The 16,147-nt window shown below is 45.8% G+C and overlaps 1 protein-coding gene across 1 annotated transcript in view; it reads left to right on the plus strand.

The window, feature by feature from the left end:
* The window catches only part of MAP4 (microtubule associated protein 4), a 212,392-nt gene that overhangs the window by 34,047 nt on the left and 162,198 nt on the right, over nucleotides 1–16,147 (plus strand). Inside the window, exons 2-3 of the mRNA XM_082259044.1 lie at nucleotides 1,308–1,530; nucleotides 2,899–2,958. Of these exons, the coding sequence (XP_082115170.1) occupies nucleotides 1,323–1,530; nucleotides 2,899–2,958 (268 nt within the window). The 5' untranslated portion in view covers nucleotides 1,308–1,322. The remainder of the gene's footprint in view (nucleotides 1–1,307; nucleotides 1,531–2,898; nucleotides 2,959–16,147) is intronic.

Consider the following 16,147-nt stretch of genomic DNA (forward strand, 5'->3'; position numbering starts at 1 on the left):
CTGTATGCGGACATGTATGGCACCCAATCTGTGCTTCTGTGCGGAAGTATGGGGGTGACATCATTGCTGTTTGGCTGAACAGACAGAACCCAGAATGAAGGCTGGGCAATGATGGCATTCTAAAAGCATTCCTAGTGATCCTGCCATGAAGCTCCTCTGCTCAGGCCTTTCCTTTTATAGGGTGACTCTCTCCCTATCTCCCAATAGAACTCCTCCTCCTGTGTTGTCTTTTGCCATGAAGCCTCTTGTTCGTGCTCTTAGGATCAGACTGTCACCCTCTTTCTCCCAATTGTGCTTCTGTGTTGTTGGCCATGAGCCTCATGGCTTACAATAAATACCATGTGGAAGTTTCAAAACTCCCTATTCAGGCGTGGTCCAATGTTGTCACCATCAGGAAACCCGCCCTGAATAAAGGCTTTTGCTGGAGTGTATGTAGACACGAAGGGGGCTGCAGGAGATCAGCAGCACTCAGATGTAACAAAGGAGGAGAAAAAATGTGAAACGGGGTCATTCATTATATAGACAATGTCTTTCAGTGGAGTTTATATTTATTTTAACCGATTTATCAGCGTATAACACGCACTTTCCCCCCCCCTAAAAATGGAGAGCAAAGCAGCAGGGCATGTTATATGCTGATAGATAGGTAAATAGATAGATATATAATATAAACCCAGGCAGCGCCAAGAGGCAGAGGGGGGCGGGCCGAGGAGAAGGAAGGATGAGCCGTCGCTGTCATAGGAAGTCCAGCCTTTTATGATAGACAGCACAGTTGACGGAACGTGTGACGTCCTATCATAGGCGCCCCGACTTCAGATGAAAGCGGCCGCTCGCCCTACCACTCCTCGGCCGGCCATCCCCACTCTGTGTAATGGTGCTGCGGAGGCTGCAATAGAGGACTCTGCGCTGCGGAGGCTGCAATAGAGGACTCTGCGCTGCGGAGGCTGCAATAGAGGACTCTGCGCTGCGGAGGCTGCATTCGAGGACTCTGCGCTGCGGAGGCTGCATTCATGGGCACTGGTGAGGCTGCATTCATGGGCACTGGTGAGGCTGCATTCATGGGCACTGGTGAGGCTGCATTCATGGGCACTGGTGAGGCTGCATTTGATTAAAAAAAAAAAATTTCCGCGTTCAAAGCTGTTCAAATTTTTTTTTTTTTTTATAGATGGTGTGACTTCAGTCCTTCAGTGTTTTCTTTTTCTTTTTGCTCTGACGGAGTACATCAGTGTTGAATGATCGTTACATTTAAAGTGTTTTGCTATGCAGGGGTGCACCCAGTTTTTGATGCCTCCATGTTTTTATCTCTGCAGATCTAGAAGTAGGCAATGTCTGACCTTGAACTCGGTGACGCTCTAAGAGACGCTCCTCTGGAGATTGAACCGGAAATCAAGCGGGACTTCATTAGCTCGCTGGAGGCGGAGCCCTATGACGATCTCATTGGGGAGACCTGCGATAAGACGGACTATGTTCCATTGATGGATGACGATGAGACGGACCCAAAGAACAAACTCTCCGATGGAGGCCATGCAGAGCGTAAGTTGTATTCTCATTGTTGGGGTTATAGCAGACCTCTCCCCTGTAATTCAGCACTGAACTGCACTTTAGTTGTGGTTTTTCAGATGCTTCTGTGGTGGATGTAAACCAGCAAAGTCACCTCTGATTGTTTTCTCTTCCCATCTGATGTCCCCATTTTTATTGGCTTGATCATGTGACCAGTCCAATTACTTTACTCTGTGGAAATTTCTTAAAGTGATATTTTTATAGAAAAAAAAAAAAGGACTTTACAAACATGTTATACTTTGAGCAGTGGTCCTAAACAGAGCAGCCCGGATCCTCCTCTTCTGGGGTCCCTCTTCCTGCTCCTGGCCCCTCCCTCCTGTTGAGTGCCCCCAATGCAAGTAGCTTGCTATGGGGGGCACCTAAGCCACGCTGCAGCTCTATATCCATTCATACTCGGTGCTGCCAATCAGCCCAGCCCCCCTTCTCTCGTGATTGGCTAACTGAGTTTGACAGTAGTGGGAGCCAATGGCGTCGCTGCTGTTTCAGCCAATCAGGAGAGAGTCCCGGATGTCTGAGGCACTTGTTGACCTCACTGGATAGAGATGGGGCTCAGGTAAGTATTAGGGGGGGGGGGCCTGAGGGGAGCTGCTGCACGCAGACTTTTTTTTTATCCTAATGCATAAAGATAAAAAAAAAAACTGACTTTTCAACCCCTTTACTACTTCAAGACTGCAATACGTGTAAATAACCCCGGTATTGTTTTTTTACAGCCGACGGCTGGCTTTCTCAATTAAGCATTCTAAGCAGCTCCTGAGCCGCTGTAACACTTTTATAAGTGACGGTGTGAACTACCCCCCCCCCGCTGCTTCTCGGCCATACAGTTTCCCCCGGCTCACCTCAGAAACTATCTGATGGTGCTGCCTGCTTAGTCCCAGAGGCGATCTAAAGAGTAGATCCTCTTTATCTATGGCCTTGGAAGGGATGTCATGACAATGCTCCGGTCCTCCGTTTCTCAGGCTGGAACTAAATCATTTTTATTTTTTTTTAGGTAAGCAAAAGATCCATTTTGGGTCTTTTTGACCTTTTGTAATGGGTATAAAAGTTTTAAACACCTGGGACTCTGACAAGTGTGTCTGTGCAGTGAGCAGAGACGGACCTGTCATCAGCCACCAATTTTTTTTCAAAACCATTGCAAAAATGCTGTGCAAATACTGTTTGACATTTAAAAAAAAAAAAATTGCAATGAGCACCATTTTATTTATTCCTTAGGGTCTCTGTTAAATTATGTTTGCAGGTTAGAAGTAATTTTCTAGAAAAAAAAATACTGATTTTATCCCTTTTTCTATAATAAATGTAATTGCGGTTTCACAGGATTGATGTACATTTCTTTTTTTTGTTTAGCGACTCATGCAGCAGTGGTTGCGAATGGCGAGCACGGCACGGGAGAGATTGGCGTTAAAGGTACGTAGTTCTGTAACTCTTTACTGGTTTATGGCACTCTTAGCCTTAGCCTGGGTTCACACTTGTGCAGGGCTGGACACCGCACGTGAGTCGGATAGGAATCGCACCACATTCCTGTACAAATCACAAGCGGCTCTTTGCAATGTGATTTTGAGCCCATTCATTTTTAAACTATTTTGGTTTGTCCATTAACTTAACATTGACACAGGTGGCAGATCGCAGGACCAGAGTGCGATTTTAGTGCGGGGAAACTCTCAGGGTTTTGCGTTTCCCACACTGCAAATGTGAACCCGGGGCTTAAACCTCTGAATGTGAAGATTCTTGGTAGGTTACCTAGTGCACCGTGCTGCCAGTTGGTGCATGTTCCTGGCAGCACAGTTTACTAAAAGTAACCACCCTTATGGTCCTTTTCACACGGGCTTTCCACCCAGCAGGGATCGATCTGCAGATCCCCGCTTAGAAGGCGGATGAGAGGTCCATCTCCGTGCACGGACCTGTCAGAGCCCCGCTCTCCTCAATAGGTCGAATGAAAACGGTCTGCCTGTCCGGTTTCATCAGATTCTCCAGACGGATGGAAAATAGCGTCTCCATCTGTCTGGATTTCGCGGACAGGATTGGATAGCAGCAGGTGTCAGCGGACAGGTTACTGCTGACATCGCTGCTCCATTGGTATGCATGGAGCGTCTGATCAGGTCCGCCTGAAAAACTGACAGGAGGACCTGATCAGAAAGCCTGTGTGAAAGGACCCTTAAAGTGGAACTTCTCCCCAGGTTCTTCAGGGGTGACCACACTCGGACGCTTTAGTTGGCCGGTGCGAGGTGGTGTCCCTTCCAGCTCACTGGCATTGTGCTGGAAATGTAAATGGAGCTCTGCATGCACATTGTGCAGAGGATTGCAATTACGCAGGTAGGTGTCTTTTATTGCACAAGAGACATTGCATGGCTCCTCTGCAATAAAGAACCTGCCTGTTTGCAGTATATATATATATTTTTTATTTTAGCTTTTAGTTTTGCTGTAACTGCTACATCAACCCTGTCCTTTTTAGGAGATGCTTGGTGAAGGTCAGTGCCACCTGCTAAGTTCCTCTTCTTTGCTGCCTGCTTGAATCCAGCCATGGGGTCTGTTTATACAGTGAATGGGACATGAAGTTCCATTAGTGGTCCATGAACCCTGCAATCTCATCATTTAGAGCCCCCGTTACTCCTGATATACCCACTCACTATTTATCTTTTAATACCATTATGTTGGCTTAATCTGTACGCCTCCATGCTTTATCATCACGGGTAAATAGAAGATGATTGGAGATTCAGTCGTTGGTCTTCCTCAGTTTCTAGTACTATTGCATGTGTGTTACGTAGTAATCTCTTCCTTTGTGTGGTCACCATTAGGATTATATCATCCTAGTCAGCACATTTCTCACTGAGCTGCTTATTGCTGCACCGTGTGCAAATTAGGGGGAACTCTACCTTCCCTGTCAGACATGTAACAGAAACATTCCCCTAATCAATGACAAGATGGCAGCCCTGAATCCACCGGAAGGAAAAAAGTCCTGTAATCCATAGTAAAATCTGAGTGTGCACCTCTGATATTCCTGCTGTTCCTGGCTCAGCAGTGAGCTTGGCTACAGAATCTAGCAGAGATGTGCTCCAGTCTGCATTGCTGCAGCAATAATGATTTAATAAGTCTGGTGTGCAACCAAATGGCAACCCTCCCCAAACTAGATCTGGCCTTTGCAGCCAGGAGCACATGGAAGACAGACGCATGTCAAACATAGAAAGAAAGATTCCCAGTTCACTTACCGGCCAGTCTGCAACAAACCGAATGATCCTGTCTAACAGTTCACGATAAATCCAAGGGGCTAGGTTGTACACATTTACAAATATATGCGTAAGCTGCAGGGCCACTTCACGGCACCCCAGTGTTCTGCAGGCCTTACTATAATTTTGTGAGCCTCAATAGTTAGGAGTGTGGGTATGTGTGTGCATATGTGTGTATAATATATATATGTATGTATGTGTGTGTATATATATATATATATATATATATATATATATATATATTAGATTAAGGGAACTATATGCCTGGAGGGAGCCCACCCCTCCCTAAAGTCATAGGGGCGCACTGGACATCCAGCAAATGGAACAATGACAGCAAAGGTGTCCAGTGCACCCCTCACCAATTTAATCATCTGTAAAAAAAAAAGGCAACCGCCCCATCCCATAACTGGCTAGCAAGGAGCACATGGAAGAGTGGCGTGTATCAAACCACAAAGAAAAATTCCCAGCTCACTTAGCTGCCAGCCTGCGATCAATTGAATTGTCCTGTCTAACAGTTCCCTGGTAAGACAGCTGGCAATTTTTCTTTGTTTAATTTAAAAAGTACACTAGACAGGTCAAGGACAAATGGGTTGCAAGAAAAATCGCTAGAATCTCCCATTAACACAGTATTGATGGGGGGGATCCCTCCAATGGAGCTATTGTGTTCTCCCAGCAGGGGGTGGGCGGGGAGCTGTCCCTGCTGGGAGAACACAATGATTGCTAGTGGTTATAGCCACTGGCAATCGCATGTAAAGTTCTGCCATGCTGGTTGTACCCAAGTTGATCGATGGGTAGACCTGGGTACGATCAGCCTGCCCATAGATGGTTCATATCTTGGCTGGTCCCTGCGGAACTGGCCAAGATTTAAACCCTCTATGGCTGACTTAAAGAGGAAGTAAAGCTGCTGAAAAAAAAAAAATGTAAAAAGAAAAAAAAAAAAACCTGTAAAGACAAAGGCATAATGAGTTAGAATGCATCGCATACTAGCTCATTATGAAGTACTTGCCTAAAAACGAAGCCCCCGCCGTGCCGACAGGACGGCCGACATGTCCAGCCGTCCTGCTTCCTGGATCGCGTCCTCCGGCCATCTGATTGGCTGGAGGTGCGATTACATCACTCCATTCACGGCACTGGGCTCTGAAGGAACAGCACGGGTGGCCGTTCCTTCAGAGCGTATGCGTCGATGATGTCATCGGCTGCATGCATTGTAAATATCTCCTAAACGGTACATGTTTAGGAGATATTTATAGCACCTAGAGGTAAATGTTTAGGAGATATTTATAGCACCTAGAGGTAAATGTTTAGGAGATATTTATAGCACCTAGAGGTAAATGTTTAGGAGATATTTATAGCACCTAGAGGTAAATGTTTAGGAGATATTTATAGCACCTATAGGTAAGCCTTAATATAGGCTTTCCTATAGGTAAATGTCAACAAAGAGGGTTTACAACCACTTTAACCCCCAACTTTTTATCACAACTGAGCTTTCTCTGATTAGTAAACTGGAATCTGTTTTGCCCTGTCTGGGTCATGGGGTTTGGAACTGCGTAGATTCCTGTTAAATTTTGTTCCTACTCGTGGGGTGCCATGAGCATCTTTCTCCCCCAGGCTTTCCTTTAGGTATTTAAAGTGTACCTGTCACCAATAGAAGGCATGATGGCATGGTAATGTCATTAGTGACTTGGTGCTGTAATGGTCCAGCCTGAATGATTACTTCATTTTCATGACTCTTGGCAGAAAGCGGACTGTATTTGTGGTAGATCGCATAACCTGGAGATTCTGGCAGCATATTTTTCTCTGTCTTGGATTGCTGATTAATAATTTAAACCACAGAGGCTCAGCTTCTCGGCTTCCTGTCATCGCTCTGAGCTGGTGTGTGTTTGTGTCTCTACTTTGATCATATAAACGTCAGACAGATCCTCCGTGTGTACGTGCATTTCTCCATATCGCCGTATTTCACCATCATGATTAAAGTAGAACTCCAAACTTTTTTTTTTTTTTTTTTTGTTTAGCTGGGTTAGCTCGGGTTGTCCTGACAGCGGTCATTTTAATTATTTTTGGTCTGCATGAGTGCTTTTTATATAGTGCTTGCATCCATCTCCAGAAAACCTTTTTTTGATTGGCTTTGTTTAAAGGATACGTTCATCTTTTTTAAAAAAAAATGAATAAATGCACATCTTTTTGCAGGTAAAAAAAGCGTTTATTTTATTTATTTTTTCTAGAATCCTGGAAAGCATTGCATGCAGACTTGTCAATGCATCTTGTTTTGTACATTGTACAAGCAGGCAGTTACTGAATGACAAGAAGAGACCATGAACTACCTAGAGCGTTCAACAGCGCCATGGTCGTTCATTGATAGCCTCGGCATCTGTGGGCTTGTAGTTATCGGCATCGCTTCTGTGTGAACCCAGGCTTAAGTCACGATGACCAGCCTTGGTTCACACAGGAACAGTGGTAGAAACCGCATGTGACTCGAACAGGAATCGCACCACATTACTGTTCAAATCGCATCAGTTTCCTTGCAGTGCAATTTGAGCCCATTCATTTTGTATGGACTCAATTGCACCACAAAGGTATCTGTTTCAGGTATCGGGGCATTTGTATTACTCATGCTTGATATTGATACCGTTATCTGTGCAACCCTAAGGCCCTCCTCACACTTGTGCGACTTGGGACTGCAAAGTTGCATGACAAGTTGTATTCCATGATTTCCAATAAAATAACGTTCATATCTGTGTGACTTCTTAGTCCCTGCACTACTTTAGTCCGACTTTGATGCATTTTTTGGAGTCCGTAGCCTTCAAGAATACACAGGCATTGCTTCAAGTCCAGTCAAAATCGTGGCAAAATAAAGCGACATTTAGGTCGCATAAATGTGAAAGGGGCATAATTGGAACTTCACTGATCTCGCATATAACGACTAGTCTAAGATAGTGATCGAGCGATATTGGTTTTTAGTTGCCGATACCGATATGCAATGGCCAAAATATCGGTATTGGCCGATATTTTCATACATTCAGGCCCCTTTCACACACTCCGTCCGTCGGACGGAGTCCGTTTTTCTCAGCGGGGGATCGATCTGCTGATCCCCCACTAACCAGAGGATGACAGCTGTTCTCCGTGCTGTGTGCGGAGACACAGCTGTCAGTTACCCATGCATCTCTATGGGGGAAATCGGATGGGAACGCATCGTCGGTCCGTTCTCATCCGATTCGCTGGATGGCTGGAAAATAGGGTTTCCATCTGTCCAGATTTGAGGGATTGGATGTCAGCGGACATGTCTCCGCTGACATCCGATGCCCCATAGGGATGCATGGGGGGGACCGTTCAGATCCGCCAAAAAACGGACAGGTGGGTCTGAATGGTCCGCCTGTGTGAAAAAGCCCTTAAAAATATTTTTTTTGTATTTTTATCACTTGACGGGTACACTTGTGGAGAGATCTGGGGTCTAAAAGACCCCAAACCCCTCCTCTGCACTTAAAAGCATTCAAAACAGCCAAATTTGGCATTTTGAATGCTTTTTTTTTTTACTCTGGTGCCAGACAGTACCCGGACGTGATGTCATGACATCACTTCATTGCTTATATCTTTGTACATATGTGAGTGGCATATTCAATAACATTTGTAAACGGAATTATGCTAAGTGACATCATTTTACCCTTACATGTGCAATATTTGGAATATCGGCTAGTTCAGGGGCCGATACAGATATATCGGCCCTCCATATATCCGCCTTGCCGATAATCTGTCGATCTCTAGTCTAAGAACTCATTAAAGAGTTTGTAGGTCAGACAGGGGCTTTCAATGATGGGACACACGGAGGAAAACCTCCGTCCAAATTTTCTTGTCATATTTCCTTCAGGTTTATTGCTTTAGTTGCACTCCAGGTTGTGAATAGGATCCCTGTACAGACTCGGTGCTTTCTTTCTGTGGCTCCTGGAAAATTGCTCACCAGAGCACATCGCTGTTCATCTGACCTCCTACGTGTGAAGTATTGGCAGTCAGACTCGTATTCAATAAACGTCTATACTATGTCTATTCATGCGGTTTTCACAGCGGAGGACAGCAGTTGGTGATTAGGAAGCACAGATGAGCAGACAGGAAGCGTTTTATTTATAGGCCTTCGAGGTAAAGTCATAAATGCAGAGGAGGACGGATTCTCAGCCAGAAAGTGATATTCTAATACTTCCTGACAATGAGGGATAGGAGATGTGCTAGCGCAGCCTCTGACCTGGGCCATGAGTGAGCTGATAATACAAATACATGTGGCTGTTGCTGGTCTCTTGCTATGCTTAGCCAAGTGGGTGTATTGGCATAGTCTATCATTGTGCCCCCATCTCTGGGCTGCCATTGCTTTGCCTGCTTCACTCATACCTGTGCAGATTGTGCACATGCTTTACAAAGAAATGCTAAACACCAGGCACTTCTATGCTGGTCATATAGTTTACCTTGCTGTTTTCTAAAACACTCCAAGGGCCCAATCCAAGCTATCTGGAATTTGCTGCAGCAATTCACCTTTTATTGATCCTTCATGCAAAAGACATCACAGGCAGAGTGCGGAGTACAGTAGAAGTGTCCCACGCTGTGGCTAGCGCTTACGCCGGTCTTCATCTCATTGAGGTTAATGAGTAAGTGCTAGCCACAGCGTGAGACGCTTCAACTTTTACTGTACCCTGCACTGTCTGTGATGTCTTTTTCATGAAGGCTCAATAAGTGTTGCAATGAATTCCGGATTGTGTATGAGCCAATTTGCAGCTTTCATCGCTGTCACACTTTGACAATTTCGTGATCATGCAACATTGTACCCAAATTAAATATAATTTTTTTGAGGTAGACCTTTCAGGTGGCCTTTTTTTTTTTTTTTTTTTTTTTTTTGCTAAATACATGAGACAAATTTTGAAGGGGGGAAAAAAATACTTTTTTCTTTTGGTTTTAAAATGTTGTAAATTTTTCTTCACTAATGTATGGTGATGAGGCGGCCCTGGTGGCCACTGATGAGGCGGCCCTGGTGGCCACTGATGAGGCGGCCCTGGTGGCCACTGATGAGGCGGCCCTGGTGGCCACTGATGAGGCGGCCCTGGTGAATGGCCACACCGGCTGTCCAGGGGGGAGCAGGGCTCTCGGGCTGCCTAGACCAAACTCTGAGCCGCTGACAGAAGTGCCCAGAGGTGGTGTCCAGGTCAAGGACCATTGCCGAGCCCTTTCAGAGCCGCTAGTTCCTGCTTCAGGGAGTCTCCCCGGATAGCTCTATCTAGGCCCGCCCCCAGCGGGGAGGAGAGAGCCACACAGGGGAAACTTCTGCCCCTGTCAGCTCCACTCCTCCCCCAACCCACCCCTCCTACTACCCTACAGCCCCGCATCTGCCCTTAAGTCCCTCCCCTCCTCTAACTCTCCCTCAGTGCTGTCCCTCCCCTCCCCCAGCATCAAACACACACACGTGACACCTTCCAGCCGCCTGGAAATGTTGCGCCCCCTCCCACATGGTAGCCACTGGGGCAGGCAACCGCCCAGACACCAGGCCACGTTTTCTAGTCCCCATGGCGACCTGGCGCCTGGGATTTGTCAAGCCCGGAGTTAAAAGAACATTCATTATGAATAGGCCGCCATTACACTGCAGCAGGTGGTGGTGGGGGGGACATTTTCATGACTTTTTAACGATACAAGTATGTGTGTTGTGTTTTGCTTTGGGCTCCACTGTACAATGTGTTGGGGGTTCCACTCGCACTGAAACGCAGCAATTGCATTACCGCAATGCACAGATGTGAATGGGCCCGAAAGTTTTGTGTGGTTTTTTTTTTTTTTTGTTTTTTTTTATGCATTTGCCATTTTATTTTTTGTTAATCCATGTTTTGTATTCTAGATTGTGCAAAGAAAAAAAAAAAAACTTTACCAATTGAATACAAAAAATTTAAAAATGTCATGAAAACTGGTGACTAAATCTATCCCCTTCCTATGAAAACATTCCATGTCATTTCATTACCTTGGCCATATGCTGCACCTGCAGGGAATTGATTTTCCTCACATAAAGGTAAGGGATAGATTGTGTGAATTCAGCAGCTGCCACCAGTTGTAAACCAAGAAGCACACAGAAGGTAAAATCAAAAATCTGACCCGCAACAAGCATGCAGACATTGAAATCAGAGCCTGCATGAACGTTGGTTTGCCGTGTTTTTTTTTTTTATTTTTTTTTATTTTATTTAAACCACTGAATCTTCTTTTTATTCTCCCTCAATTTTCATCAATGTAAGCATGCATGTGCAATGTCTGTGGAAGCTGGAACTCCTTGTCCTAGTCGCTGCTACTCCAGGGATCACTGCTGGCTTCCAGGTCCCCGAGCAGCTGTCCTGCGCTGTGAACAGAGGAGGTCGCTGACTCAGGACAGGGGCTGTTCAGAGAGCACTTTGCATCTTCTGAATCAATAGAAAGTGGTTTCTGATTGGATGGAGTGTAGAGACTTGGTAGCGATGTCTTGATCTCCACCTTGCTCAAGCAGAGAATATTATGCAATTTTTAAAGCTAATCTCCAGCTTTTAGTGAAGTTTGAAGAGTAAGGTCACCTTTGCAGAAAATCTGTAATGTGACCTTACACTGAGCCCCCTTTGGTCTCGCTGTACTGAGTCCACAGTATCCCCCCCGCTGTCAAGCATCGGGATGCCGCTTCACCGGTCTGGGTATTTGAAATCCCTGTGGCTTAATCTCCTATCTGTACCTCCTTGGAGTGTACGAACGAGGCATTCTAATTGGTCAGCACTGTCTTATTGAAATGAAAGTCGCAGCTGAGTTAGCAGAAATTAGTGCAGGAACTACTCTGGAAATCGGTGCGACTCCAACAAAGTCACACCGAGTTGACCGCTTCCAGTGCAGACACTAGTGTGACTTGCTATGCGATTTGAAACTCCAGTCATATGTCAAGTCGCACCAGTGTGACCGGGGTCTTATGGCACTTTTCCACTGCAAGTACCGGCTCGGCTCTACTCTGCCCTGCTTGACCTGGTTTTCTTTTCCACTGCTGGTACCGCATGGTACGGTGTTGGAACGGTTTGGTACAGTATGGTTTGCTTTTCAACTATAGTACTAAAGTTAAGTGGGTGGGATAACAACGGGGTTGGTGGGATTCTCTGACCAATCAGTGGCTAGTAGTGACTGCATGCAAAGGATTGTGGGATATGGTACCCGGTATGGTACCTCTTGGAACCAAAATTGAGTAGGTACTGTTTTTGAGAGCCGTACCATTCGGTTCCATGCAGTGGAAAAGTGCTGCCCTACCGAACCGTTCCTACACCATACCATGCGGTACCAGCAGTGGAAAAGCACAAAAGCGAGCCGAACCGTTCGGTTCCATGCAGTGGAAAAGCGCCATTAGAATCCCTAACATCCATATCAAAATGTATAAACCAGAAAATAAACGGGCAAAATAGAGCAATAAATTGGATGATTATTATTATTATTATTATTATTATTATTTTATTTATTTTTTTTATAAATATGCCCCCCCCTTTTTTTTTTTTTTTTTTGCCCGCATCCTCCACCAAAAAAAAAAAATGACAAGTTTAACACCCCAGGCTAATCTCTTACCATTGAGATAACTGGTTGTATGTGCAGTAAACATTTGCAGGGTTATATGAACCCCATTAATATTTTCAGCGCCCCCTCAGGTGTAGTATGATGGGTAGTTTTGTACAGTTTCTTGTTACTAACCACTTGTGCTTTGTGCCTCTCTCCTTCCTTCTATCTCCCCCCTCCCCCGGTCCTTGTTTCTCCTCTAGAATCATAGAATATTGCTCCTCTCACTGGGACACCAGCCTGCTTCCTCTACTCCTTCCCATGGATAGAAGGCACGGCTGTCTGCGCTAGGTCCTCTCTGCTGAAGCCTCCTCTTCCTCCTCCTCTTCCTCACTCTGCACTGCAGCGCTTGCTGAATCCCTCTGTCTTCGTGTACGCTCGCCATGGACACCCAGGCCTTTGCTCTATCTCACATTCGACATTAGATTTCACTATACGGTAGAACAGTTAGTGAAAGGAGAGTTTAGGCCATGAATAATGTCTGTTTTTCCGGAGAGAAGGACCTGACATGGCCTGCAGCTTCCTTTCTGCTCCCTCTGCATCCCTGAGAATACGTGGTCTGACCTGACTGCGCCCCATTCGTGGAATGACTAGAATGTCGTGCCTTTCCTCATACCTCTAGAAACTCTTCATCATTGACTTTCTCACACTGGATTCTGGGGCTTCCTCTCTACACTTTTAATGTCACTAACTTCAATAAACTATTTTGCTTTGCCTTCTGCTTTTAGTTTTACTTGTATGTGTTAATGTGTGCTGCAATATAACAGTGTGGTGTGTTTGTGTATCTAATATAACATAACCTTGTGTACACTCTGTCAGGGGTCTCAAATCTGGTGGCCTTTCAGTTTTTGAAGATCTACAATTCACATGAGGCATTGCAAGGCTGACCTTTACAAGCCTGACTCCCATAGGCAAAGGCACGATGGGACTTGTAGTTCCGCAACAGCGGGATGGCCGCCAGTTTGAGACCTCTGCTCTATATGCTTGTCAGTGTAGCTGCTTTGATCGTTTGCAATGCATTGGGGTTGATTTACTAAAACTGGAGTGCACAAATTCTGGTGCAGCTGTGCAAAGAAACCAATCGGATTCCAGGATTTATTGTCCAAGCCTAATTGAACTATTTGAAGTTAGAAGCTGATTGGCTACCCAGAACAGCCGCCCCAGATTTTGCGCACTCCAGTTTTATGACACTTTTCCACTGCAAGAACCGGCTTGGCTCGGTTTGGTTTTCCACTGAATGCTATGGTGTTGGAACGGTTCGGTACGTTTTGCTTTTCCGCTAATAGTAAGTGGGTGGGATAACGATTCTCTGACCAATCAGTGGCTAGTAGTGATAGTCAAGGCTGCATGCAAAGGATTGTGGGATATGGTATAGCTACGGCCCTCTTGGAACCACAACCGAGATGGTACTGTTTAAGCGAGCCGTACCGTTCGGTTCCATGTAGTGGAAAAGCGCCGCCGTACCGAACCGTTCCAACACCGTACCATGCAGTGGAAAAGTGCAAAAGCGAGCCGAACCGTTCGGTTCCATGCAGTGGAAAAGCGCCATTAGTAAATCAACCCCATTGTCTGGGTTGGCCTCTATAGTCTGTTCACCAGGGAGCCTCAAACTACAGCCCTCCAATTGTTGCAGAACTACACATCCCATGAGGCATTGTAAAACTGACATTCACAGGCATGATGGGAATTGTAGTTCCCGAACAACTGGAGGGCCGTAGTTTGAAGACTCCGGCTCTACACCTTAGTAAACTTACATCAGAGCAACTTACAACTGCTAATGGAATGTGATCTTAAATCATGGGTGCTCAACATGTGGTCCTCTAGCTGTTGTGGAACTAAAAGTCCCATGAGGCACTACAAGGCTGACAATTACAAGCTTGACTCCCAAAGGCAGAGGCATGATGGGACTTGTCGTTCCGCAACAGCTGGGGGGCCACAGATTGTGCCCAGGTCCTAAAACCTCCCTCCAGCCTTCTCTTCAGTCTTGCACAGTTGTACCAGTTCTTCTCCTGGACTGAAATGGCTTACTCTGATTTCACTGCACACTGTGAGCTTCTCGCAATGTGCAATAGAAGCTGCCACAAGTCAAAGTCCTGCCTCATTTCCTGGCTGTAGGACATCCTCTGGCGCACCCCTTTCATTTAATAAATGAGTTTTTTCAATCTGAGGCTATGCATCACGTGAGCATTACCTAGAGTTCCCTGCATGCAAATACAGCCTGCCTAGGAATGCCCACTATTTCAGACTGACATCCTCCTGTCAAAGCATTTTGAAAAACTTGTACCAAAATCCATCCCTCTGCCTGGAAAGAAAAGCCAGCCCCCCCCCACCTGCAAAAAAAGCCAGCCCCCCCTGCCTGCCTGCAAAAAACAAGCCTGCCTGCCTGCAAAAAAAAGCCAGCCCCCCTGCCTGCCTGCAAAAAAAAAGCCAGCCCCCCTGCCTGCCTGCAAAAAAAAGCCAGCCCCCCCCCTGCCTGCCTGCAAAAAAAAGCCAGCCCCCCCCTGCCTGCCTGCAAAAAAAAGCCAGCCCCCCCCCCCTGCCTGCCTGCAAAAAAAAGCCAGCCCCCCCCCCCTGCCTGCCTGCAAAAAAAGCCAGCCCCCCCTGCCTGCCTGCAAAAAAAGCCAGCCCCCCCCCCCCGCCTGCCTGCAAAAAAAAGCCAGCCCCCCTCCTGCCTGCAAAAAAAAAGCCAGCCGCCCCCCTCCCCTGCCTGCAAAGAAAAGCCGCCCCCCTGCCTGCATAAGGGCTCAGGGCTGTGATGCTTTCAGCTTTAGACCGCACCCTGATGGCTGTTCTCACCAGTTATAATCTGCCTCCATTACATACCAAAAGCGCAGGGTCCCAGTGATGACATTCATTAGCATGGTAATGAAGGGGAGGAAGGAACCAGGTAAGGCAAAATATAAGCCGATTTAGATTTAAAGTATAATTAAAGGCCAAACTTTTATTTTTTTATTTTAATGGAGAGAGTGCAGAGGGATTAGAACACCTGTCTGTGCCCCCATTAGGGAGACCCCCCCTCTTCATTTATCCTGTGTACCATTTATCATTTTAAGTGAAATAAAAGTAAATGAAAATCTAAAATTTTGGGATGTCCCCAGAAAAGTAATAGGGGGTATCTTCCACTAGGGACACTAGTTCTGATGTTCTGGGGGGACCGAGAGATTCTCAATTTACAGGGATTTCTTCTCACTTCCTGTTTGGCTGTGGGACAGGAAGTGAAGGGAAATCTCTCCGAAGGGACACAGTTGTTGAAAAGAAAAACTGACAGGTTATAGCCCTCTGTTACTCTATCCAAGTAAAAAAAAAAAAGCTCTACTTTTCAGATTTAAGCGCTTTGGTCAATGGTGTAATTTTTGAAGGTTCATTCAGAATTCATTGACAGGTTCACTTGACTTGGTGTTGATTTCATCTGCTTCAAGCAGATTTTGCATTCCCATAGTCTTCTAGGGCAATGCAAAACCTGTCTGACACGTGAGCCCTTTGACACAGAAACACAACAGGATATCTTCCTACAAAAATGTAATCTATCGCCACATTCTTCTTTTTATGACAAATGACATTCTAATTGGGCTGCTAGAAGTGAACAGAAGTTGTAAAACATTTAAAGTCTCCTTTGAGTTGGAGATGTCCGTCACTATTAAGCAGATCACTTTGAAAAGCTGAAATCCCCTTTCCTTGGTAATTAGGCTGAAAATTTTGGCTGTCGGGAAGGAATGTGAAATCTTTTTGGTCTCCACACAAATTAATCCCCGGGATCCTCACATCAGCATTCCCTTCTGTGCAAACAGCAGCTGATTACAGAAGGCTCA

This window comes from Pelophylax lessonae, assembly GCF_965119305.1.
Source record: "Pelophylax lessonae genome assembly, chromosome: 5".
Taxonomy (NCBI): Eukaryota; Metazoa; Chordata; class Amphibia; order Anura; family Ranidae; genus Pelophylax; species Pelophylax lessonae.